The sequence below is a fragment of the Centropristis striata genome, chromosome 7 (assembly GCF_030273125.1).
Source record: "Centropristis striata isolate RG_2023a ecotype Rhode Island chromosome 7, C.striata_1.0, whole genome shotgun sequence".
Taxonomy (NCBI): Eukaryota; Metazoa; Chordata; class Actinopteri; order Perciformes; family Serranidae; genus Centropristis; species Centropristis striata.
In genome coordinates, this window is record NC_081523.1 from 5,626,244 (window position 1) to 5,651,328 (window position 25,085).

A 25,085-nucleotide genomic window follows, 5' to 3' on the forward strand; every position below is an offset into this window, starting at 1 on the left:
CAGTGGGGCATTGTAGCTCAAAGTGCTGAGCAAGTCACATTTTTTGGCACGTGTGACTCGCTTTGCACTCCTTTTTTTTTGTTTTTTGCCTCTTTGCACCCACCAGGAGTTCATAAACAGACGAGTTTCTGGGCATGGCATAATGGTTTTGGACAGCGAGACATAAGAGGCTCATGTTACTAAATGCCGTACACGATGGGCTACTGTCAGGTGAAGCCACGTATCCATCGGTGCATGCATACTGTAACGTTTCCAATCACTTTCACTTCATATTAAAGAGCAAAAGTCGGCTCAAACAGCAGGACAAGACCTGAATGTTGCAGGAGAGTGTTTTAATCTCTGTGGATCTTAGCCCGTTGAGCTTACTGGAGGAATAAAACATAACATGAGGAGTGGACAATGCAGCCATTTAGGAAGAAAACTGATAACTGCGTCACCAAAACACAGTGAAAAAGATGCTTCTCTGCACTGTTTACCATCTACTTAAAGATTGTTGCCTTTCTTTTTTTTATTTCAAGTCATCCGATCGTCAATTGTGTGCAGAATCTTGAAATTTACAACAGAAATATCCCAACTTTCAGCTTTGTTTTGGTTAAGTTTTCTAACGGAAACTTTCGTAAGCAATGATGCCTTCAAGGACTGTAGGAAAGTTCATATTCTGATGATGAAGCCTGTTTTTACAGTTTCTTTCTATGATGAATGGTGTATTTTTTGCGGTCTTTTAAAGAAAACACACTTTTGGGGTTCAGAGGGTTAAGTTGCATCTGAAACATTTATTGAAAATCTGTTAAATCTGTATATCGAGATAATTATTGTTAGCAGAAATAAGATAAGTTTAGGTTTGAACTATGTTAAGGAGTGTCCAACACAAGCTGAGCGTGTCCATGTCATGTTTTCTTTTGACTTGTGTCTAAAGGGGTGTGTGTGTGTGTGTGTGTGTGTGTGTGTGTGTGTGTGTGTGTGTGTGTGTGTGTTCACGAGCACATATTATCTCTCTCATTCTCTCTCTCAGTCCGCCCACTAACGAGACAACTGCGTGGGTGTGGATCCTGCAGGCTGCCTGCTATTAGTCACATATTGTGCACATTACGCTCCAAGCCTACACACACACACACACACACACACACACACACACACACACACACACACACACGCACGTAAATGTACACACACTGACAACAGAGCGAGATAGGTGCATGTATCTCTCACAATAATGTGATTTCCTTTTAGTGATGGAAAAATAGCTCGGCATCAGCCCACCAGTCTTCTATGATTCAGATTTCATCCTATACAGAAGCGTCCTGTCTTCTCTTTCACAAGCTGTCATCATCACCCTCTCCTCTCCTTCTTTCCTCTCCTTGTTTCCTCTCCTCTCCTTGTTTCCTCTCCTCTCTCAGCTTTCACGCTCATCTTCTGCCCCTTTTCTTCTTCCTCCTCCTCTCCTATTCTTTTCAATTTCTTCCCCTTTTCTTACTTCTCCACCTCCTGTTTGACTTGTAAGTCCTCCTATTCCTCCTGCTCCTCCTCCTAGAGAGAGGAGGACCTCCTCTCCTCTCCTCTCTCTCCTTGTTTCCTCTCCTCTCTTCTGTCTGTGTTGGTGTGATTTTTGTCTGGCAGCTTGTTCTGCCCTGGCTGCTCTTGTGTCTCTCGTCATGTTTAAAAAAGCAAAACGAAACGTTTTTTGTCTCCTCCACCAACCCCTCCCCTTCCAACATCTTTATCCACATCACTCCTCCTCCTCCTCCTCCTCCTCCTCCTCCTCCTCCTCCTCCTCCTCTTCTCTCTCTCTCCTCATTCCTCCTGACATCTGTGTCACTCTTCCCCTTTTCTAATCTAACCTGCCATTTTCTCATCTTCAATTTCGTCTCATTCATCTTGCATCGTCCCTGCCTGTCACTCTCTTCATCCTCTGTCTCCTCCTTCACCTCTCCTCCCTCCTTCCCTTTCTCCACCTTCACCCCCTCCTCCTCCCTCCTCCTCCTCCACCGTCCCTCCTCTCTCTGTTTTGTCTTCACAGTCACTGTATCCATCAGATTCTAGAAAGTGTCCATCACATTCACCAACATGACATAGTGCACAGGGACCTGAAGGTTAGTATGTGTAGAGGAGCATCTGCATCCCTGCTTCCTTTCCTTCCTCCTTCCTCCTTCCTTCCTTCCTTCCTTCCTCCCTCCCTCCTCCGTCTCGTCTGTTTGTGTCGTCCGTCGCTGGTCTAATGTCCGCCTGTCCGACTTGTCTCTCGGTATGCTCTCATGTTTCCTTTTTGCTTTTTTACTATATGGAACTGTATTATTTAATTGGAGGAGCGTGGCCTGCCTCAAACCTCCCCCTCCCCTCCCCTCCCCCGTTCTCCTCACAGTCATTTTACAAACACAATAAAACTCCTGTTGCACTGACTGAAAACCAGATCAATCAATAAATGAGCCCTGCACACACACACACACAGCCTTCCCCAGGTGTGATAAATATCCAGTGTTTACACAGACCCGTACGACCATCAATTTCTCCCACCAGGCCGCTCAAAAGAAGCCACAGTTACATTTATTGTGATCTTTATTGATTTTTTCCCTTCCCTTCCCTTTTCTTCTTCTTTATTGTATCGATCGTCTTTATAGTGTTTCAAGATCTTGAGCTGAAAGAGAAACACAACAAAAGAACCACGCTGCGTTTAAAGAATGTTTTTATCTTCAGTCCTCATTAATAAAACCTTAAATTAGTCAGACAGGATGCTGCACAGAACTTTGGTCAACTGAGATTGTTTTTAGATATTCTCAATTAATAAACTTTGACTTTGACACAGGATTTAAGAGATTTAAAGTGGCAAATCTGCGCGAAAAAAGTTGCAGGTTTACGAGATTTAAAGTGTCAAATCTACAAGAAAAAAAGTTGCAGATTTAAGAGATTTAAAGTGGCAAATTTGTGCGAAAAAAGTCGCAGATTTATGAAATTTAAAGTGGTGAATCTGCGAGAAAAAAGTTGCTTTTTTCCCACTTCTTTCTCATAAACCTGTGACTTTTTTCCACGCAGATTTGCCACTTTAAATCTCTTAAATCTGCGAATCGAAATATTTTTATTTTGGATATCCGCTGAAGTTACCAAATACAGTTCTTCGCCTGATAAAGGGTTAATTGTAACCATTATCAGAGTTTTTTTCTTCCCTTCCCTCTTCTTCTTCTTTATTGTATTGATCGTCTTCGGCTGAAAGAGAAACACAACAAAAGAGCCACGCTGCGTTTAAAGAATGTTTTTATCTTCAGTCCTCATTAATAAAACCTTAAATTAGTCAGACAGGATGCTGCACATAACTTTGGTCAACTGAGATTGTTTTTAGATATTCTCAATGAATAAACTTTGACTTGACTCCTGAATAGTCGTGCATAAAGAAACTCAACTGTCCTACAATCATAACAGACGTGTGAACTAACCGCCTCTGTAATGGACTCATTATTACTCCATATTTGGTGTTATTTTTGGCAATTAAAAAGAAAAAAAAAAGGTGTTTTTGGCCTGGAAGGGGTTCATTTTTTATATATAATTACAGATGAAACACTGGTGTCTGCTCTACTGTGAGAAAACTATGTTGATTGTAACCATTATAAGAGTTTTTTTCTTCCCTTTTCTTCTTCTTTGTCGTATTGATCGTCTTTATAGTGTTTCAAGATCTTGAGCTGAAAGAGAAACACAACAAAAGAACCATGCTGCGTTTAAAGAATGTTTTTTTCTTCAGTCCTCATTAATAAAACCTTAAATTAGTCAGACAGAGCAGCGTTTCACTGGAGGCTGTCATCCAGCTGTAGATGTAACTAACTTCATTTACTGCAACAAGCATAAGCAGATGCTTCATCCTACTCCTTTTCGGACATGTTGCGATCACATTATAGCTTTTTTTTGACTATTGCTATTGATGTTTTGATTATTCTCATTGGATTTGTTTGTTTTTCAGTTTACTTTGTTGTGTTACTCGCACATGTCGAAAAAAAAAAAAGCTGAACTAAAAAAACTAAACAACTAAACAACTACTGTACTTTAGTACAATTTTCTGTGTGTTTGAGTATTTCCATTTAATCTAACTTCTACTCCACTATGTTTAGTTGACAGCTTTAGTTACTTTTCAGGTCGAAATTTAACATAAAAAACATGATCAATTTAAAGTGATGAGGCATTTATTTTTAATTAAACCTCGTAACAGTATATTGAGTAGTTTTAATGAGAGAGATAATTAAATTGCTGCTTACATAAATGCATCAATAATAATAATAATAATAATAATAATGCAGTAATATATAAAACAATCTGAGTGGGTCCATTCTGCATAATGAGTACTTTCACTTTTGATACTTTAAGTACATTTTGATGCTGATACTTTTCTACTTTTACTTAAATAAGTTTTAAATGCAGGACTTTTACTTGTAGTGGAGTAATTCTGCAGAGTGCTATTAGTTCTTTTACTTAAGTAAGAGATCTGAATTCTTATACTACTCTCAATAAATTCACCACTGTTGCTTTAAAGTAAATGCCCTCGTACCTCTAAATATCCTAAAGCTGCCAGAGATATAAGAAGTTAAAACCTCTTGTGCATGCTCAGTTTACACACAAATGCAATTCCACAAAATTCAGTGTAGTATATTGTTGACATTATATAATCAATGAGTCGAAGAAAAGGGACTATACATTGATGCACTTTTATGCTTTTGTTCCAGTGCAATATTCCTCACAAGAAGGCACAAAATACATGTTGAAATACCAATTTCAATAAAGTATTGTGGAGCTGCAGAGATGTCCTGGCCAACAAATTTCAGTTTAGAACAGATCCTTGCAAAAAAAGGAGAAAAATAGAATCATAACATGATCCTTTTAATATAGCCCCGGTTCCAATACAAGTTAGGAAGTGTAAAAAAATTGCATCAAATTCAAAACTTTGTGTATATTTAAAAAGACTAAAGTTAATCTTTTTGTACTTGTCTTTGTGTATATAAGTCTCAAAACGGGTTTGCAGAGTATTATATTCTGTTTTATTTGCATTAAAGATAACGCCCCACCTTTTATGGAATCAGGGTTGTATTTATTTCCAATGAAAACAAGAATAATAATGAAATAATAATAGTAATAATACTTCCCCCAGATATCATATTGCACTTGCAATATCAGTGAAAATAATCACAATGAGATTTTTTTTTTCCAAATCCTGCAGCCCTAATCAGCAACTAGAGATCCTAATTAAACCTCCACTTTGATTATCTCTGCAGCCCTTTAATGCTTCACCTCGAGCCAGCGAGCCTTTATTATTTTAATATATGAAAAGTAATTAGAGCTCACGCAGTATCTGCAACTAATACAACATGTAATTTATGGTGGCTCACTGAACACTTTCCACCTTTCTGCTCCTCTTATTATGCATGTAAAAAACAAAAATGTATTGTTTTAAGAAGAGTAGATACACATTAAGGATATAAAAATGTTGATCATTTGATGTTATTCTTAAGGTAAGATAATCATATTTTTTTAAAGAAAAAAAGCAATGCACTTGTCTATTTTCTGACAATGCACTTTTTATTTAACCCTCTAAACAGCCGAGCAGTTTCAAGGCTTTTCCTTCCACATTTCATTCACTGTGGCCTTGTTTTTCTTTTCGATATTTAAGTCCTGCAGCTCTGTGGAAACAGCACAATCATGGCTAGAAGCAGTGAGAACTCAAAATGTCTTTTGTGCAGAATAACACAGTTCTAATACCATGAATCATAGAACATAAATTGCAATATAATCAAATCTATACAGCTTTGGAAGAATATGAGGGCTCCACATGCTGTACATTTTGAAATATATAAACGTTTTTTAAAACTATCTTTCAGTTCTGTCTGATTTTCAGAGAATATTTGTCATGAGACTGTTTCTCTCAGAGGGATCATTCTTGGCTTCCCAGCTGTATTAAAGAGCGCAAAATTTAATAGTTTTTACAGGTTTTGGTTAGCGCAAATGCTTTATTTTTTGCGAAATTTTAACTGAGATGTGGGGAATAAAGTCATTTTGATGAAATATCACAAATGTATTCTTTCCATTCCATGCTTCCATTGAGATATTTTTACAGATGGAAGTGTTTGGCATGCATGGTCCATTCAGGGACTGTCGGAAAGTTTAAAAAAAAATCCAGCTGCAATGCCTGTTTAGACAGTTTCTGTCTACCCTAAATTTTTGGCGATATACAGTCATGGAAAAAAATTATTAGACCACCCTTTTTTCCCCCTTCAATTTCTTGTTCATTTTAATGCCTGGTACAACTTTTCCATGCCATTTTCCATGGTTTTCTTGATATCATTTTGGTTATTGTCAAGAAAACCATGGAAAATGTCTAGATATCAGCTCTTAAATTAAACTCTTATGAGCTATTTTTGTTGTTATCATTATATTTGTCCAAACAAAGGTACCTTTAGTTGTACCGGGCATTAAAATGAACAAGAAATTGAAGAAAACAAGGGTCTAATGACTGTATTTAAAAGAAAACATGCTCTTTCAAACCTGGCACATTTAAAGCATGTTTCAATTGCTACAAACAGACTGTAAGAACTACTAATACAGCTATGTGATTCACAAAACAGGTTCGGCGCCAGTTTTACTGTCACATTTATCCAGAAGCAGAGTGAAAAACAGGGGCATTATTTCAGGTTTTGCTGTAGACCTAATTATTCAGTTCCTCTTTGAAGAATCGTTCAAAGCAGCAGAACCGTAAACAAGCACGTTACAGCAGATTACATACAGACACAGAAACACTGCTCCTACAGCGTAACAGTGCAGTTAAAACAAATGAGGTGAACAGGAATCCTGCAGAATGGATCCTTAAAAAAACAGCAGATATTGAGTGTGATATCCACAGCAAACAGCTAAACATGAGACACACACACACACACACACACACACACACACACACACACACACACACACGCACACACACACGCATGAAGAGGATTCTCACCCTGCAGGTTACAGAGCTCAACAGCTGACAAAGTGGGGGGAGGATGCACACACACACACACACACACTGAACTGCATGCATACCTACTAGGGTTGTCACGATACTAAAATTTTCAACTCGATACCGATACTCAGGAAAATATTCGATACTCGATACCATTTTTCGATACCACAAGGATAAAAACAAAGACCCCAAAATTTAACAGAAATATTTTTATTAACAAGAAAAGAAAGAAGAAAAGAAACTGCAACTATGATAACAAGCTTCAGGTCTGAGGTAGTGCAAAAAATAAATAAATACAATAAACAATAACAATTAGAACAATATTTTGTATGCTGTGCACAATATTAGGCAAGCTTGATAAAAAAAATAAAAATAACTTAAGTGTTCCTTCCTTTGCTATGCTTTACACACATAACAATAAACTATCTATTCTTTTGAAAATGAGTATCGTATCCGGATACGTTTTAGCATCGATACTTTTTTGAGTATCGATACTTTTGACAACCCTAATTACATTCACAACTCTCTCCATCTTAAACTAAAAATGTTTTAACTCGATTAACAAGAAAAATGCAACATGTAAAAATGAACAGAACCACAGGTTAAATATTTATAATAAAAAACAGTTGTGCAAAAAGAAACTGCAACTATGATAACAAGCTTCAGGTCTGAGGTAGTGCAATAAATAAATAAATACAATAAACAATAACAATTAGAACAATATTTTGTATGCTGTGCACAATAATGGGAAAGCTTGATAAGTCGACTTTTCTCTGCTTCATTCTGGGACTTCAAGAGAGAAAATAACACTTTTCATCGATACTTTTGAAAATGAGTATCGTATCCGGATACAACGTTTTAGTATCGATACTTTTTTGAGTATCGATACTTTTAACAACCCTAATACCTGCACACATGCACATATTTAAGTGTGATTGAGGGTGCAAGAGAACACACACTTCCTGGATGGAAGTTGTCGTAGCCTCGAACGCACATTACCACACACACACACACACACACACACACACGCTCGTCTTGGCTCTTCGTGATCACTTGCACACAGCTCGTAGCGTCTGGAGCTGCACAAGTGACCCGCCTAGTATTTATTCATTGGGAGACCTTTAGAAACGAGACACAGGATTCTAATTTATAGCCCTGAACTTTACAGCCGTGCCAGTCCATCCTACTCCCTCCCTCTCTCTCTCTCTCTCTCTCTCTCTCTCTCTCTCTCTCTCTCGTGTCTCTCATGTGATGATATTTTGTCCAGACTCGTCCTCGTTTATTGCCAACTATTACTGTAAGTCAGCCTTTGAGGTCCTGTAGGTTTCTTACATTAACACAGTCGGTGTCTGAGCCTAATTATTGGGCTGCTAGTTCAATGATTGACTAGAAATCTTAAGAAAAAAACTTTGATAATGGTCACAATTAACATAGTTTTCTCACAGTAGAGCAGACGCCAGTGTTTCACCTGTAATTATATATAAAAATGAACCCCTTCCAGGCCCAAAACACCTTTTTTTTTTCTTTTTAATTGCCAAAAATAACACCAAATATGGAGTAATAATGAGTCCATTGCAGAAGCGGTTAGTTCACATGTCTGTTATGATTGTAGGACAGTCAAGTTTCTTTATGCACGACTATTCAGGGACTCCTGGTTAGTTTTTTTAAAGCACAAGTGATCATGAGTCAAGTCAAAGTTTATTTAATGAGCACATTTAAAAACAACCTCAGTTGACCAAAGTTCTGTACAGTTATTAAAATACAATACAAATCATACACAAATATAGTAATACATAAAAACAATGAAAACAATGAAATACTAAAAGCAATAAAACAATAAAATAGTAATAAAATCTCAATCAAAAACTGAGTTAGAGTTAAAAAAAAGGAAATAAAAGAATAAAAAGTAAAAAGCCAAGGATTATTGCCTTGCTGGTACTGAACACCAAGGAGAATAAATAGGTTTTTTAATAATCTTTTAAAGTGCTCAACAGACTCTAAAAAAAAAAAAAGCTCTGATAAATTAGACGGTGCCAGACCATTTAAGCACCTAAAAACGATTAATAAAACCTTAATCTGGATCCAATTTTTTTAGTTTTTTTATTTTACGCCCTATTTCTGATGCAATTTGACAGTGTTTAACTGGAATTTCTACAAACATTTTTTTTTTTACAGTGAAGTCTATTTGGTTTCCAATGGGAAATAAATCTGCCTCTTCATATCATTTTATATTCTATGAGTGAACATGTTGCAAAGAGTTCTTTCTCTTTGACTCCTAAAGGGACTGTCCCAAATCAGCCATAAATAACTGAAACTGTGAATATTATATTTCTTTACAAATATGGTAACGACACTACAAAGATGTTAAACTTAACACACATGCAAGTTTTAAGCCACACAAACGTCAAACTCTGCATTTTGATAAAGTCGGGTTTTGTCAGTGCACAGGAAGAACACATGCACGGTCAAGCTTTTTACAATTATTAGACCACTCTTTTCCTTAATTTTCTTGTTCATTTTAATGCCTGGTACAACTTTTCCATGCCATTTTACACATATGGAATTATGTACTTAACAAAAAAGTGTGAAATAACTGAAAACATGTCTTGTATATTAGATTCCTCAAAGTAGCCACCCTTTGCTTACTAGAATATAAGACATGTTTTCAGTTATTTCACACTTTTTTGTTAAGTACATAATTCCACATGTGTTCATTAATAGTTTTGATTAATCTACAATGTAAATAGTCATGAAAATAAAGGAAACACATTGAATGAGAAGGTGTGTCCAAACTTTTGGCCTGTACTGTACAAAATGGCTCTAACACACATGGTGTCTGCGTAGACTAAAATCATCCCTCGGAGCCTCCGTGCACCGTTTCTGACGTTTTATTTTTAGTGTGCGGTAGCTGACTGACATCAGAGTGACGCCTCTTGTCAGCAGACGTGGCGTCGATCCCAGACACGTCTTTTTAAATGTTATTAATTGCACAATGACTCACTCCTTCCCTCACCTCCTTCATCAACGCCTCCTCCTCCCTCCTCCTCCCCATGGCCAGCCACGTTCTCACACCCTCTTTCATCACCCGAGGCCTGCTGACCACGACACCATCCAGCTGCAGCCAAGTCTACAAATGTCATTCTTAGATGAGTTTGTCCGTGGATTTGAACCTGGTCTCACAGGAATCCGTGGAATAGCCACGAAATCACTCAAATTTCCGTGAAACTGACACGGATTTCGCTACAATGCAAGTTAATGACAGTCATATCCCGTGGCTATTCCATGGATATTTTTTCCTATTGGTTTGTTCCAAGTCATGTTACTTTTAAGGTCCGAACAAAAAACATGGCGGACAGTTCTCTAATTTTTAGTGAAAAAATCAATATTTTGACTTTTCTGCATAAAAATGGATTTTGATCACATTTCTAGCGAGAAATATATGTTTTATTTTCTAAATCTTCACTCAGTGAATGTACATAATCACTTTGTATGTTGTTTTATGACTGCCATTAACTGAACTACACTCAAATTCCCGTGAAACTGACACAGATTTCGCTACAATGCAAGTTAATGACAGTCATACACTGTAAAAAAAGATAAACAATAGCTACTCAATAAAATTGAGGCAACAGATTGCCCGCAATATTATTAATTAAATGTAATTAAGTTACAAGTTGAGTTAATAACAACTTAACAGGAAGTGCCTGTCAATTAAAAACGGACTAATTCTATTGTGTTGGATTCATTCAAAATTCACTTGATTTAGAATTACATACACATAAAGATTATATTTAATGTGATCAAAATAAGTAATGTTATGTAGATGCTATTTCAAACATTTTTATATTAAAGTTACTTAAACAACTGCCTCAAAATCAAGGACGCATTTATATTTAATACATTTGATCAAATATATTAAGTAAAATGAAATGACTACAGAATCATTTATTACAGTGTATACCGTGGCTATTCCATGGATATTTTTTCCTATTGGTTTGTTCCAAGTCACGTGACTTTCAAGGTCCCGGCGGTCAGAACAAAAAACATGGCGGACAGTTCTCTCATTTTTAGTAAAAAAAATCGATATTTTGACTTAGTTTCTGCATAAAATGGATTTTGATCACATTTCTAGCGAGAAATATATGTTTTATTCTCTAAATATTCACTCAGTGAATGTACATAATCACTTTGTATGTTGGAATAGCCACGGGATATGACTGTCATTAACTTGCATTGTAGCCAAATCCGTGTAAATTTCGCGGAAATTTGAGTGATTCCGTGGCTATTCCACGGATTTTGAGTTAAGCAAATCCGCGGCTATTTCACAGATTCCTGTGAGACCAGGTTGTGGATATCCTCATCTAGGAAGAGTAGAGTAGCTGAGAGGAAGGAATAAACATCCAGTGATTAGTTCTGATAGAGGTTGACTTGAAGGACTCTTCTGTTGCAGAGCGCCCACAGCTGTGTCCTTTCAGGAGCACCCTAAAGATACCTCACAAAAGAGGATTATTTTTCATTTTTTCATTTTATTAATTTTCTTTTCGAACCGAAAAAACCCCAACATAAACTACAACAGTGTACACTGTAATAAATTATTCTGTAGTCATTTAATTTTACTTAATATATTTGATAAAATGTATTAAATATAAATGCGTCCTTGATTTTGAGGCAGTTGTTTTAAGTAACTTTAATATAAAAATGTTTGAGATAGAATCTACTTATTTTGATCACATTAAATATAATCTTTATGTGTATCTAATTGTAAATCAAGAGAGTGGGTTTTCTACTGTAAATTTAAATGTAAATATCAGCAAAAAATCTGTAATTTCGCCTCAATAATCCTGTTATTTTTAGGGTTATTGTGTCACTGTGACATCATGGTAATTCTCCATTAATTTTACATGAAAATTTTACATTTTTACAGCCAAACTGTGTGTTTTCTGCAGTTTATGAGAGTAAAAGTTTTGTATTATTCTTTGATTTTACGGTAATTAGAAGTATCTACTATGGTGATGTACAATTTTTAATTTTACGCCCTATTTCTGATGCAGTTTGACAGTGTTTTACTGGAATTTCTACAATATTTTTTTTCCAGTGTAGTCTATTTGGCTTCCAATGGGAAATAAATGCCATTCTTAAAACTCTTAAATTATGTATACAGCTAAAAATTGTATGCATGACCCTGGGTGTGTGTTTAGCTGTGGGTCAGCCAAAGCCATTAAAAAGTGAGATTGGTGGCAACAGAAGAGCCCCCCCCTCCCCCTGTTGTATCCCTTAATCCCCCCCCACTCCTCCATCATGCCCCCCCCCTCCCCCCTTTGGCCTGTGCACGGGATCGTAGCGCTGCTCAGACTAACATGCGCCCCCCCTCCTCCCCCCTTGGTGTTTGCATGCAGTCATTGCATCCAGCAGATCCTGGAGGCGGTGCTTCACTGCCATCAAATGGGCGTGGTGCACCGGGACCTGAAGGTGAGTGATGGGATCATCTACACACTTAATACTGTTTGTGTTCGTGTGATAAAGTAAATGAGAAACTGTCTGTCTGTGATGTTTGTGGACATGATGTCACTTGTAAAAGCTTCAGGAGTTAGAGAGGGTTTGAATTATTCCCCTTAATAACACTGGGACAGGTGACCAAGGTTATTATAGTTAACGAAAATTAACGAAATAACGAAAACTAGAATTGAAAAACATTTGGGTTAACTGAAATAAAAATAAAAACGAGAGTTTTTAAAAAAAAATGATAACTAACTGAAACTGTATTTTGTGTTTACAAAATTTAGGCCTCAGTTTGAATCACAAGAAAATCGTCAAAATAATGAGAAAAAAGTTTAAGTCACAAGAAAAAAGTCAAAATTACAAAAAAACGTCGAAATCATGAAAAAAAAATTCAAAATAACGAGAAAATCGTCAAAATAATGAGTAAAAAGTTGAAGTCACATGAAAAAGTCAAAATGAAAAGAAAAAAGTTGAAATCACGAGAAAAAAGTCAAAATAAAGAGAAAAGAGTTGAAGTCATATGAAAAAAAGTCAAAATGAGAAAAAAAGATGAAATGATGAAAAAAAGTCAAAATAACGAGAAAAAAGTTGAAGTCACGAGAAAAAAGTCAAAATAATGAGAAAATCATGAAAATAAAGAGAAAAAAGTTGAAGTCACAAGAAATTCTCAAAATGGAAAGAAAAAAAATTTAAATCATGACAAAAAGGTAAAAATGAGAAAAAAGTCGAAAGCACGAAAAAAAGTCAAAATAACGAGAAAAAAGTCAAATAACAAGAAAATAGTCAAAATGAAAAGAAAAAAGTTGAAGTCACGAGAAAAAAAGTCAAAATGACAAAAAAAGTTGAAATCATGAAAAAAGTCAAAATAATGAGAAAATCGTCAAAATGACAAAAAAAGTTGAAATCATGGAAAAAAAGGTCAAAATGAGAGAAAAAAAAGTGTAAGTCAGGAGAAATGACTTGAGAGTGGTTGATTGTGCCGTTTAAAATCAGGCCAAAGTGAGAACGGTCCCTAAAGCTTCATTCAGCCTCCCTGAAGCTGCAGAAACTCGCCTCCTCCTCCGACCTTTTCCTCTGGCTCCGCCTGCTGCAGCAGCCGCCAGCTCTCTGCTGTCACCTTCTCTTCCTGTTGTTCTGTTTCTGCCGTCTGTGGAGACTTGAATCATGCAGCGCTGGTCATGCTGGCCGCCCAAAGCCTCTGTAACCTTTTTGGAACAGGATCTCGCCATTGCACAGATCCATCCAAGAAGGAACAGGAGGATCCTGAATCTGACCTCTGGACCACTTACCAGCCAGAGAAATTGATTATTAGACACCTCGTGAGGTTTTTGAGCCTTTTTATTGTCAGTTAATGGGCGTCTGCACAGCTGATTTTCTGCAAACTGCCATCAATGGACCTGTGATGTTGTGACATTTGTTTATATTGGCTGACCGGCTGGTAGCGTCAGTCTTATTTTAGAGCTGGAAACTGAGAGCCAGTCGCTAATTCTGAACTGGTAACAAGTTCCTTGAAGATTGCTTAATAAGATAAAATTAGAGATTTTCCTTTATTAGTCCCACAAAGGGGGAATTAACTAAATATTACAGCAGCAAAGTGGACAGCAAGATAGAGAGGAGCTTCAATAAAAATAACAATAAACAGTAAACAAGCAGTATAAACTAGAAATATAGAAAATAAGATAAAATTAATAAGATAAAATTAGATAAAATAATAACATAATTATATCTTATATATATATATATATATATATATATATATATATTAAGATCTTCTATATTAAGATCTATATCTTAATAAGATGAAATTTGAGATTTTCCTTTATTAGTCCCACAACGGGGAAATTAACTAAGTATTACAGCAGCAAAGTGGACAGCAAGATCTTCAATAAAAATAACAATAAACAGTAAACAAGCAGTATAAACTAGAAATATAGAAAATATATTTACAATTTAGACATGTAGAAATATAAAAAGTATTAACACTTTAAACAAAAGGAACCGAGTGAACAGTTGAAGATGCACAGAGAATATTGCACATATAAATGAAATGAAAAAGTAACCAGTGTAAGAAATATTATAGAGTGTTGTTGAACATGTGCAAACATACAGTACAGTACGTCATATCCTTGTTATTAAGCTTTACTCGGAGGGATTTCTGCTGAGCTTGAAATGCATTTTGCACAGCAAGTATTAGCCTCATTTAATGTGACTGCTGACAGTGAACTAACAAACAACCAGCTGAAGTTGTGCTTAAATCTGTAAGAGTGTAAATCTGACTTAATGCTGCGCTGGAGGAAAAGTTTTCCCCAAACAAAGAAGTTCCTCGAACATGATGAGCTGTGTGTGAATCAAGCTGTTTCCAGTCTCGCTGTCATGTTTTGCACCTGGTCGTGTTTCAGTATCGTGCATGCATACGTGTGTGTGTGTGTGTGTTCTTGTACATAGTGAGGACCGGATCACGTTTTTTAACCAACAGAGTGAGGACATATTTGCGAAGTGAGGACATTTTGGCCGGTCCTCACTTCTTTAAAGGCTTTTTTTATTTTTTTATTTAAGACTTTGTTTTAAGGGTTCAGGTTACAAAATTTTTTTATAATTAACTGAAACTGTATTTTGTGGTTACAAAACGAACTAAAACTAACTAAAATTATAGTGAAAATGTCCTTCGTTTTCGTCTTGGTCAACTTTTTTCATGCATAGTGAAAATGGATAAGACAAAGGAAATAAAGGCAAAATTGACTGTGACCTCTTTTAATCCCCCACCCAACAAATACCCCACTACAAAAAACTAAAACTAATAAAAACTAAACTAAATTTAAAAGCATTTAAAAAAAATCACTCACTCTAAAAACTCATTAAAACTAACTGAATTTGAAAACAAAAAATCACAAAGAAATTAAAACTAAAACTAATGAAAAATCCAAAACTAATATAACCTTGCAAGGGAATTCACTATTACAATGAGGGTCCTCACAAAGATAGAAGTACAAGAATGTGTGTGTGATTGTGTGTGTGTGTGTGTGTGTGTGTGTGTGTGTGTGTGTGTGTGTGTGTGTGTATACACTACAGGCCAAAAGTTTGGAAGCAACTTAAATGTTCTGTTCCCAATGGCTTTCTTAAAAACCAGTCTGGATTCTTTGGAGTTTTGGATGTTTACTGCATGATCATACTAAAAAAATAATAATAATAATAAAACTACAAAACAGTCTGTTTGCATGTTAATTAAAAATAGTAATAGTTTTCATTGTAGAAAGAAAATTCCCATTTTAAAAATGGTCTAGAAACATAAATGTCACACTGTGAAAGCTCCTATGATTGAACTTTAATTGGCTTTCTCAGCTTGTCTACATATCAAATATAAATGAAGTTATTACTGTAAATAAAACGTGTGTATTTTCAATAAATAGATGGACTCCAGAGGGTTAAGGAAAGAAGGATACACCAAGTCTAAGACCTGATAATTATAGTAAAAATGTGTTCTAATAAGCGACTCTTTGCATAATATTCACATTTATTTTGTTGCAAAGTATAGCAATGAAACTATGATCTTTTTTGTACAAATGTGATCTTGCTTCCAAACTTTTGGCCTGTAGTGTGAGTGTGTATATGTGTGTGTGTTCTGCATGATGCACTCTCGTCTATGCAAATGTCAGTCCCCGGCATTCCAGCGAAGGCGTGTTGTGTTTATCAGAACTGTTGTGGCTGTGTCTTTATTTAGCCGACACGCCGATCTGGTTTCACAGCCAAGCGACGGAGAGCGTTTCATGCGATAGGTCACAGTGTGATGACTGGCTGAGGACAGCCCGGTGGCCAGAGCCTCACATTAGGAATTGAGTTACGGGAAACGAGATGACAGCATTATGTTGTTCAGACTGTGCAGCAGATATGTCATTTCTTTGTCATCGCTGACTAGATTATATGTGATTATATAAAAAGATAGTATTTCTAGTCTGACAGTTCCATTAATAGACACAATACTCATAATTAGTGTTGGGAATCAAACTGGAACACAGTACGTCTGCAGCATGTTTTTCTATCATTCTTTTTTGATCAGATAGTTTCAGATAGACATTTTCTAGTCTCTAAAAACATTTAAAGCAGGGGTCTCAAACTCAAATTACCTGCCGGCTGCTGGAGGCAGTATCAAAATGACCAAAAATAGACACAAAATGACCAAAGAAGACACAAAAGGACCAAAAAATACAAAGAATAACCAAAAAAAAGACACAAAATTATTCTAAAAAAAACACAAAATGACCCAAAAAGACACAAAATGACCAAAGAAGACACAAAAGGACCAAAAAATACACATAATTACCAAAAAAAGACACACAATTATTTAAAAAAAAAAGACACAAAATGACCCAAAAAGACACAAAATGACCCAAAAAGACACAAAATGACAGGAAAAATAAATAAATAATTTAAAAAAAGAAACAAAATGACCAAAAAAAAAGACACAGAATAACCAAAAAGACACAAAATTATATAAAAAAGACCCAATATATTTTAGCATTAAAAACATCATTTCAGTTATAGAGCTTCTACATACTGGTGTATTAACTGTTACAGAAACATAAAAAATGAAATTGGTAATTACTAATGCTGTTAACTGTATGTATTGTATTGCTTGTATACTTTTTTAATAAAAACAATGCATATAAAATGGGAATTTCAAAATAAAAGCATATCTTAAAAATGATAATATGTATCGATATTTCCACTTTGAATCAATGCTAAATGCTCGTTGATCAATTTATTGATTTGTCAATTCAGACTGAGTTATAATCCAGACACAGAAACTCTTCGTTGTAAGGTTCAATCCAATCCAATCCACTTTATTTATATCGCAAAAATGTTAAAACACAAAGTTTCCAAAGTGCTGCACAACAATAAATCGATAACACAATACAAAGAGATGAAGTAAACAATAGAACAGTAAAATACAATAAGATAAAATGAATTAAAACAGAATAAAGAGACAGTTTCTCCTTCCACACTGCAGTAGTCTGTTTAAACTGGAGAGTGTCTTCTTAATGGAGGTCTACATCTCCGTTATTTTCTTTGAAGGAATTCTGAGTGGGAACACTACAGAAGCTCCAGAGAAATGGAAGGAACGATGGGAATAATTTCATTTGAAACACCCACTCATGAACCGCTCTCACACTACAGCTTCCTCTCTTTCTCTCTCTCTCCCTTTCAACCAAACCAGCTCTGTGTGCATTAAAGTGTGTGTGTGTGTGTGTGTGTGTGTGTGTGTGCTGAAGAGAGAGAAGCGATGGCGATTGCTGCTCTGATGTCTCAATATGTGGCCTGGATGTTTTATGCACCTTTTTGATGGAAGCGCATGCTTCATCAGAATTTCCACCCACATCCGTTTTCACGGATTATCTTCCTGCTGCAGTGTTGGCAACTTCTAACTCCCTCGTTAACAAAAGAGTAAAGCCGAACCAAGTGGTAGAGCAGCGAGAATGTGATGACACGAGGTAGGCTCGGCGCCTCAGGATCACCACTTCCCTCTCATTTCCTCCTCTTTTACTTATGGGCTGGCAGGCTACAGAGGCACACTTTAAAGTATCTGTGCTTTAACCCAGCTGTTCTCAACCTTGGGGTTGGGACCCCAATTGGGGTCGCGTGATTTCTGGGGGTCGCCAAATAATTCTGGAAGTCAGCTCTGTCTCCAAGTGTTCATGTGTTAATGTGTTTTAGTCTTTTTGGTCACTTAATGTCTTTTTTTGGTAATTTTGTGTTTTTTTGGGGTAATTTTGTGTCTTTTTTGGTAATTTTGTGGTCAATTTGTGTCTTTTTTGGTCATTTTTTTTCCTTTTTTTGGTCATTTTGTGTCTTTTTTTGGTCAATTTGTTGGGTTTTTTTTAGTCATTTTGTATCTTTTTTTTAGTTGTTTTGTGTATTTTCTGGTAATTTTGTGTCTTTTTTGGGTCATTTTGTGGTCAATTTGTGTCTTTTTTGGTCATTCTCTTTCCTTTTTTTGGTCATTTTGTGTCTTTTTTGGTATTTTTTGGGGATATTTTGTTTCTTTTTTTGGTAATTTTGTGTCTTTTTTGGTCAATTTGTGTTTTTTTTGTCATTTTGTATCTTTTTTTAGTCGTTTTGTGTATTTTCTGGTAATTTTGTGTCTTTTTTGGTTATTTTGTGGTCAATTTGTGTCTTTTTGGTCATTTTCTTTCCTTTTTTTGGTCATTTTGTGTCTTTTTTTGGTCATTTTTTTCTTATTTGGGTTATTTTGTTTATTTTTTTAGACATTTTGTTTCTTTTTTGGTCAATTTGTCTATTTTTTTTGGTCATTTTGTGTCTTTTTTGGTCAATTTGTCTATTTTTTGGTCATTTTGTGTCTTTTTTTAGTCATTTTGTGTCTTTTTTGGTCATTTTGTTTACTTTTTTTGGTCATTTTGTTTCTTTTTTGGGTGATCTGAACTGTGCGTGTGAGATTCTGTTCAGTGAGCGGGGGTCGCGGACAACATGCATGTTAAATTGGGGGTCGCGACTCAAAAAGGTTGAGAATAGCTGTTTTAACCCATAAGAACCTAGACCCAGTTATCCTTAAAGGAAAATTATGGGGGATAGAACCACATAGAACACATTTATGATGGTTTGAAAAAAAATACTACCCCTAAATGTCAAAGATCTGTGATGTGACATAAAGGTCACATTGGGCGTTTATGGTATTTATGTTTATGATATTTCTTATTTTGAAATAAAAATGAAAAAAAATTTGACACATTTTCTGCTTACAGCAACACAAATTTGCCTTTTTCTTTGCATCTCCACAACATATATCAAAATTGTGACATTAATAGTGCTGTTTAACAACAAATTATTTTCCAGATTTGTTTTTAAGTAACAAAATAATAATACATCAATAATAAAGATAAAACAAATAACCATTTGCCTTTTTCTTTGCATCTCCATAAAAATTTTGACTTTAATTTGTTCAGGAAATATTGTCAGAACAAGTTAAATGTAATACAAGACACCCTATTAATTGATTAGAATTGTTAAATGGGTTTAAACTAAAGCCTCTTAACAAAAAATAAGCTTTTTGAAATTAGATACTTTTTCACATTTCTGTTTCCAGTCACAGCCACATTTTGGAGAAGTCACTTCTTGTCACAGTCACATGACCACCACACCAGGGTGTTGAGTATGTGTCATAGGGATTTAATGAGTTAATGTGAAGCATAAAGCTGAATATGGGAGATTATAGAAGATTTAAAGTGTTACACCGGTGTCACCATTGGTTCTTATGGGTTAAAGTATCAGCGCTTTAAATACACGGTATCCCTGCGCCTCTAAACAAATTATCTGAGGGGAGAGAGCGGAGGGAGGAAGGCAGAAGGTGCAAAGACACGCTGCTGCAATGCAGGAGAGGCCGTGACAGAAATGCAGCCTAAATATAATGGCCTCATTCTCTCCGTGCTGTGAGTTTTTGCACTTGTGTTGCCGTTCACTGAGGCGCTTTTCAGGAAACGAGTACAAACCTGAGTCAAAAAAAGTTGGGACAGAATGCAACAATTTGAGAATCCTTTGTGACAAACACTCACCAGCCACTTTATAAGCTAATAAACTAGCAAGGTGTACCTAATAAAGTGGCTAGTGTGGTCTTCTGCTGCTGTAGCCCATCATGTTGTGCATTCAGAGATGATCTTAGGTTTCGGTTTCGGTTTATTTGCACAGTTAGAATTACATAAAATGACAAAGATAACACATAGTGTAAAGTGCAGGGAGAGGCAGAAAACCCAGATGGGCTTATTTAAAGCCTCACCCTACAATTGAATAGTAATAAACTGATAATAGAAAAAAACATATGTATAATATCAACAACAAATTATAATGACAATAACAAAAATAGTATAAAAACAAAAATGGTCATGATATAAAAGGGTATTTGTGTGTGAATTAGAATTTTAAAACGTTCAAAGTCTCTTAAATCTCCTTTCTTCCTCATTCTGATGCTCAGTTTGAACTCCAGCAGCACCATGTTTACATGCCTAAATGCATTGACTTGGTGCCATGTGATTGGTTGATTAAATATTTACGTTAACGAGCAGTTGCACAGGTGTACCTAATAAAGTGGCTGGTGAGTGTATATTTAATTGAAAACTGTTCAAACTCATAAACTTCCTAGTTTTTGGGGGGAACTGGGGTTGTACACAAGCTTAAATAAAAGGAAGAATAAACTTCAGAAGTTCACAAACAGTACTCTCATTGGACTTTAATGAACAGAAGAGTAATATGCACATCAGTATAAATGCAGGTGTTACTGTTGACGTAGTTATATTTTGTTGAGCCAAAAACATTTTAAAATGGTAACCAAACTAAAAGTGGAATTGTAGATGATTACCCAGATTGGCAGTTTTATGAGCGATTCTTGGATCTTGAAGCTGATCTAAAGATTTTGCATCTTAAATGGGCAGAGCCAAAGAACTGAATGTATTTGCTTCTATCTAATGTTAGACTCGAGCTGCCCTCCCAAACATTGTGAATTATTCCGTAGAAGTCAATGAACAAAAATGACCTTTTTCTAGCTTGTAAAATTTCCTTGCGTCGTGCTTTATTATTTGTCATTCAAGATTCAAGAGGCGATGATTAGGTGAGATTGAGAGAGACAAAATGAGAAAGAGCAGGAGGCCAGTGGGGATAGCAGCCCATTATTAGAGCCCTCTTCTGACAGAGAATAATGAGGCTGGCTGCATTATCTGGGCCACAGAGCTGCAGCCTATGGACCACAGCACGCCACATGGAGCTGGGACAAAAAGAACTGCAGACTAGGACTAGGTTGCCTGGACACGTAAAGCTTCTCCAGCACAATAAAAGTTAAGACTAACTTTTATTTTGTAGCTTTTATGTGTCCACACAAGTTATTCAAATGACATCTATGTCTGTGTGTGTCTGTGTTGTGTTTTTATGTGTGCAGAATGTTCTTTATTACAAACTTTGTGCATGCATAGTTGTCTACCTGCACCCCTGTCCCCCACTTTTCTATCCTCGTCCCTTACTTATAAATGTTTGGTAATCTTTTTTCTCTTTTCCTCCCCGCTGCAGCCAGAGAACCTGCTCCTAGCAAGCAAATGTAAAAATGCAGCAGTGAAGCTGGCCGACTTCGGCCTGGCCATCGAGGTTCAGGGGGATCAGCAGGCCTGGTTTGGTAGGTGCACCAGTTAATTACAAATCTACATTTTATGTGTGTTTATCCAAAGTTATAAAAGGGCTCATTGTAACTACAGAGATGGAATATGGTTCACTGACTGGAATAAAGAGTGGAATGACTTAAATGTACAATATGTAACATTTACACAATAAGATGTCTAAAAATGAATTGACTTATGTTGAATATTTTGTTGACATGTACCTGAATGTTTCAAACTATTATCATACATAGCCATCATACACGACAGCGCAAACAAAGCTCTCATAATTTACTTTTAAAACAGTTTTAAGCCACTTTTCTATGATACACTTTTTCAGGTTTTGGTTGTTTTTTCACTCTATATACACAACATGCACAACATGGTCTAAAGTGACCCAACAGAGTTTTTATGTTCTATATCTTTGCAATAAATTATTTTCATCATTCAGTATTCCAGGGTTAATTAATTAATTTTATGTTTTCCTTTATTCGTTTTTTAATAAAATCCCTTTTTGTGTAACTACTCTTCTAATACTCTTCTTTAGCTCACGTTTGTTTACAATGCTTGATAAAGCTCAGTGTGGAAGAAAACCAAACCACTGAATCACACCAGACTTTATATGTGAAAGTGACCTTTAGTTCATAAATGCACTTAGCTTGTACTGTTGAATGGACTGCTTTTATATAGCAGCTTTCTTACACATTCATACATAAACATCCATGCAAGGCGCTGACCATCGTGAGTGTCTTGCTCAAGGACACTTTGATTTGCCAACAGGAAACCTTTTTCAACAGTAAACCATTGATCTGGTGCAAAGAATGATCATGCATCTATGCTCCCTATCCGTATCACTTCGTTTTTAACCATCTGGAGTTCAAGAAAGCACCGCAGCACGACTTCTTCATGACGTCACAACGTAAAAATTAAGCAGCATGGAGCCCTGCTGTCAGCTGAACTCTAAAGTTTTGGCTTTTCTACAAGTTTCCATGTCCCAGTTAGTGCATCAACAGCAGCAAAAGTTTAAAAAAACACCATGACCAAGTGTAACATGATTTTACTAATGTTTTTGCTGAGGTTTTTCAAATTTTGCAGTGTGCATTCAGCATTTTTAATGCAATATTTTGTGTTTAATGTTTTTTTGTGATTTTTTGTGGATTTTTCTGTTTTTTGTAAAACGTGTTTTTGTATTTTTTGTGGGGTTTTTTGCCTGTTTTTGTGTGGGTTTTTTTTGTGTGGGTTTTATATGGAAAAAAAAAATGTTGTATTTTTTGTGTTTTTGGTTAGAAACATTTTTTTTTGTTTTTTATGTGTGTGTTTTTCTGTTTTTTGTAAAACAAAATGTGTTTTTTTTGTGTTTTTTTCCTATGTGTTTTTGTATTTTTTGTGGGTTTTTTTGTGGAATTTTTGTGTGGGTTTTATGTGGGATTTTTTGTAAAAATTTTTTTTATTTTTTGTGTTTTTGGTTAAAAAAATTGTTTCTTGTGTTTTTTATGTGTTTTTGTGTTCAAAATGTCAAAATGAAAAAAATGATTATCAGGTCGTATAGGTGAGGTTGTGCTGGAAAAAATGATACCAACATGGCATGGTAAACATTTTTTATGTGATATATACAGGCAGAATGAAAAAGAGTCAAAAACCAACAAAATAGCCCAAGGCTCCATAGAGTTAATCAGGGATCAAACTCTGATGGTGAAGGTTCAGAGGACTGCAAGTTCTTGTTGGTGTGTGGAGTTTAATTAGCAAAGGAAAGTGTTGAAAACCTGTCAGTCTCAGATCAGTATCTCACCTGGACATCTTACACTCACATCTGTCTTTACACCTTTACGCCTTTCTCAAAGAGTGTGTTGCCATTCCTTCACAATCACCTTAAAGCCTCAAAATCTCTCTTCAAGATCTCACTCCACTGTGTGAATGAAAAGGTCTTAGCTTACAGAAGATTATCTTGCTCTCTATACAAGCTGATCCAAGGACAGCAGATACACAATCTGTTGCCGTGAGCATGTCAATCAATCGTGTGTGTGTGTGTGTGTGTGTGTGTGTGTGTTTACTGCAGGATTTGCTGGCACACCAGGGTACCTGTCCCCTGAGGTATTGAGGAAGGAGGCATATGGCAAACCTGTGGACATCTGGGCCTGTGGTGAGTTTCACAGAGACACACTCTCTCTCTCACACACACACACACACACACACACAAACACACACGGCATTTCCTAGATAATTCCACATATAAACAAACACACACTGAAGCACATTTTCTAACAAATCGTGCATTTTTTTTCTGTGTCTCAGGGGTGATCCTCTACATCCTGCTGGTGGGTTACCCTCCTTTCTGGGACGAGGACCAGCACAAGCTGTACCAGCAGATCAAGGCTGGGGCTTACGATGTGAGTCCTCTCTCTCTCTCTCAGTTCTCCTCCTGCTGTAACTCCCTCCCCTCTCCTCCCACTGCCCTCGTTCCTTTTTGGCTGCGGTTACGTAACTCAGTCACCTCATTCATATTTCAGGGGGTGCAAGAGAGGCAGCCTCACCTTAGATCACATTTAAGTTCATGCCAAATAGAGAGAGAGAAAGAGAGAGAGATGGGCTGACGGACTCTCTGGCCGGGGTTCAGGGCTCTTCGGACACGGACCTCGACATTTATGCCTGAACACAACAGGACCTGATGGGTCTAGGCTTCCTTGACAAATTGCTTGGGGCTGTGCTTGGACTGGCCTTTTGATATTGTTGAAAAAAACACCAACAGGGGGCCACTCTGACTGTAATGTTTAACCCTTAGTAGGGCACTCATTGAAATACTTGCAAATTCCACATTTCAACCCTAGAGAATATTGGAGGATATTACATACAGCCAGAATGTGTAAAAAAAACAAACATACGGACCCGTGGGAGGGGGTAATATTTTGAGAAAAAAGTTTACGAGAATGCACCGATTTATGAGATAAAAAGTGGTGAATCTGCGAGAAAAAAGTGGCTTTTTTCACCTTTTTTCTCGTAAATCTGTGACTTTTTTGGGCAGATTTGCCACTTTAAATCTCTCAAATCAGCGGCTTTTTTCTTGAAGATTTGCCACTTTAATCCAGTAAATTTACAGCTTTTTTTCTCAAAATATTACCCCCCCCCCCCCTCCCCCCCCCCCCTTTGTATTTTTATTTTTATTCATACTTGGCCCTAATATGCCGTCATAGTCAAGTTCTCCTCTTCAAAGTCACTGACGAATAACTCTGTTTGTACGACTGTTTCTTGCAGATTTTTTTTCTAAATTTTTCATTTTTACATTGGAGCTCCAGGTCAATAAAGTTAATATTATCATATTATTATCATACTGATTGGTAGCCTGATCTTTGCTGATTAAATGGAAGAAATCCATGTGGTTCTACGACCAAACAGAGAGACATGGGGACCTCATTTACATATCCACTGAAGTTACCAAATATAGTTCTTCTTCTCACTTCGTTCTTCAAATAAAG

The 25,085-nt window shown here is 36.3% G+C and overlaps 1 protein-coding gene across 8 annotated transcripts in view; it reads left to right on the top strand.

Moving 5' to 3' along the window:
* camk2b1 (calcium/calmodulin-dependent protein kinase (CaM kinase) II beta 1) overlaps positions 1-25,085 on the top strand; it is a 115,032-nt gene that overhangs the window by 33,364 nt on the left and 56,583 nt on the right. For 5 of the 8 annotated variants that reach the window (XM_059336610.1, XM_059336603.1, XM_059336605.1 and 2 more), the window contains exons 6-9: positions 12,367-12,439; positions 21,533-21,635; positions 23,672-23,755; positions 23,908-24,002. In XM_059336610.1, coding sequence (XP_059192593.1) covers positions 12,367-12,439; positions 21,533-21,635; positions 23,672-23,755; positions 23,908-24,002 — 355 coding nt within the window. Of the gene's footprint in view, positions 1-2,017; positions 2,091-12,366; positions 12,440-21,532; positions 21,636-23,671; positions 23,756-23,907; positions 24,003-25,085 lie in introns of all 8 variants that reach the window. The other 3 variants (XM_059336604.1, XM_059336611.1, XM_059336608.1) reach the window with 1 other exon arrangement.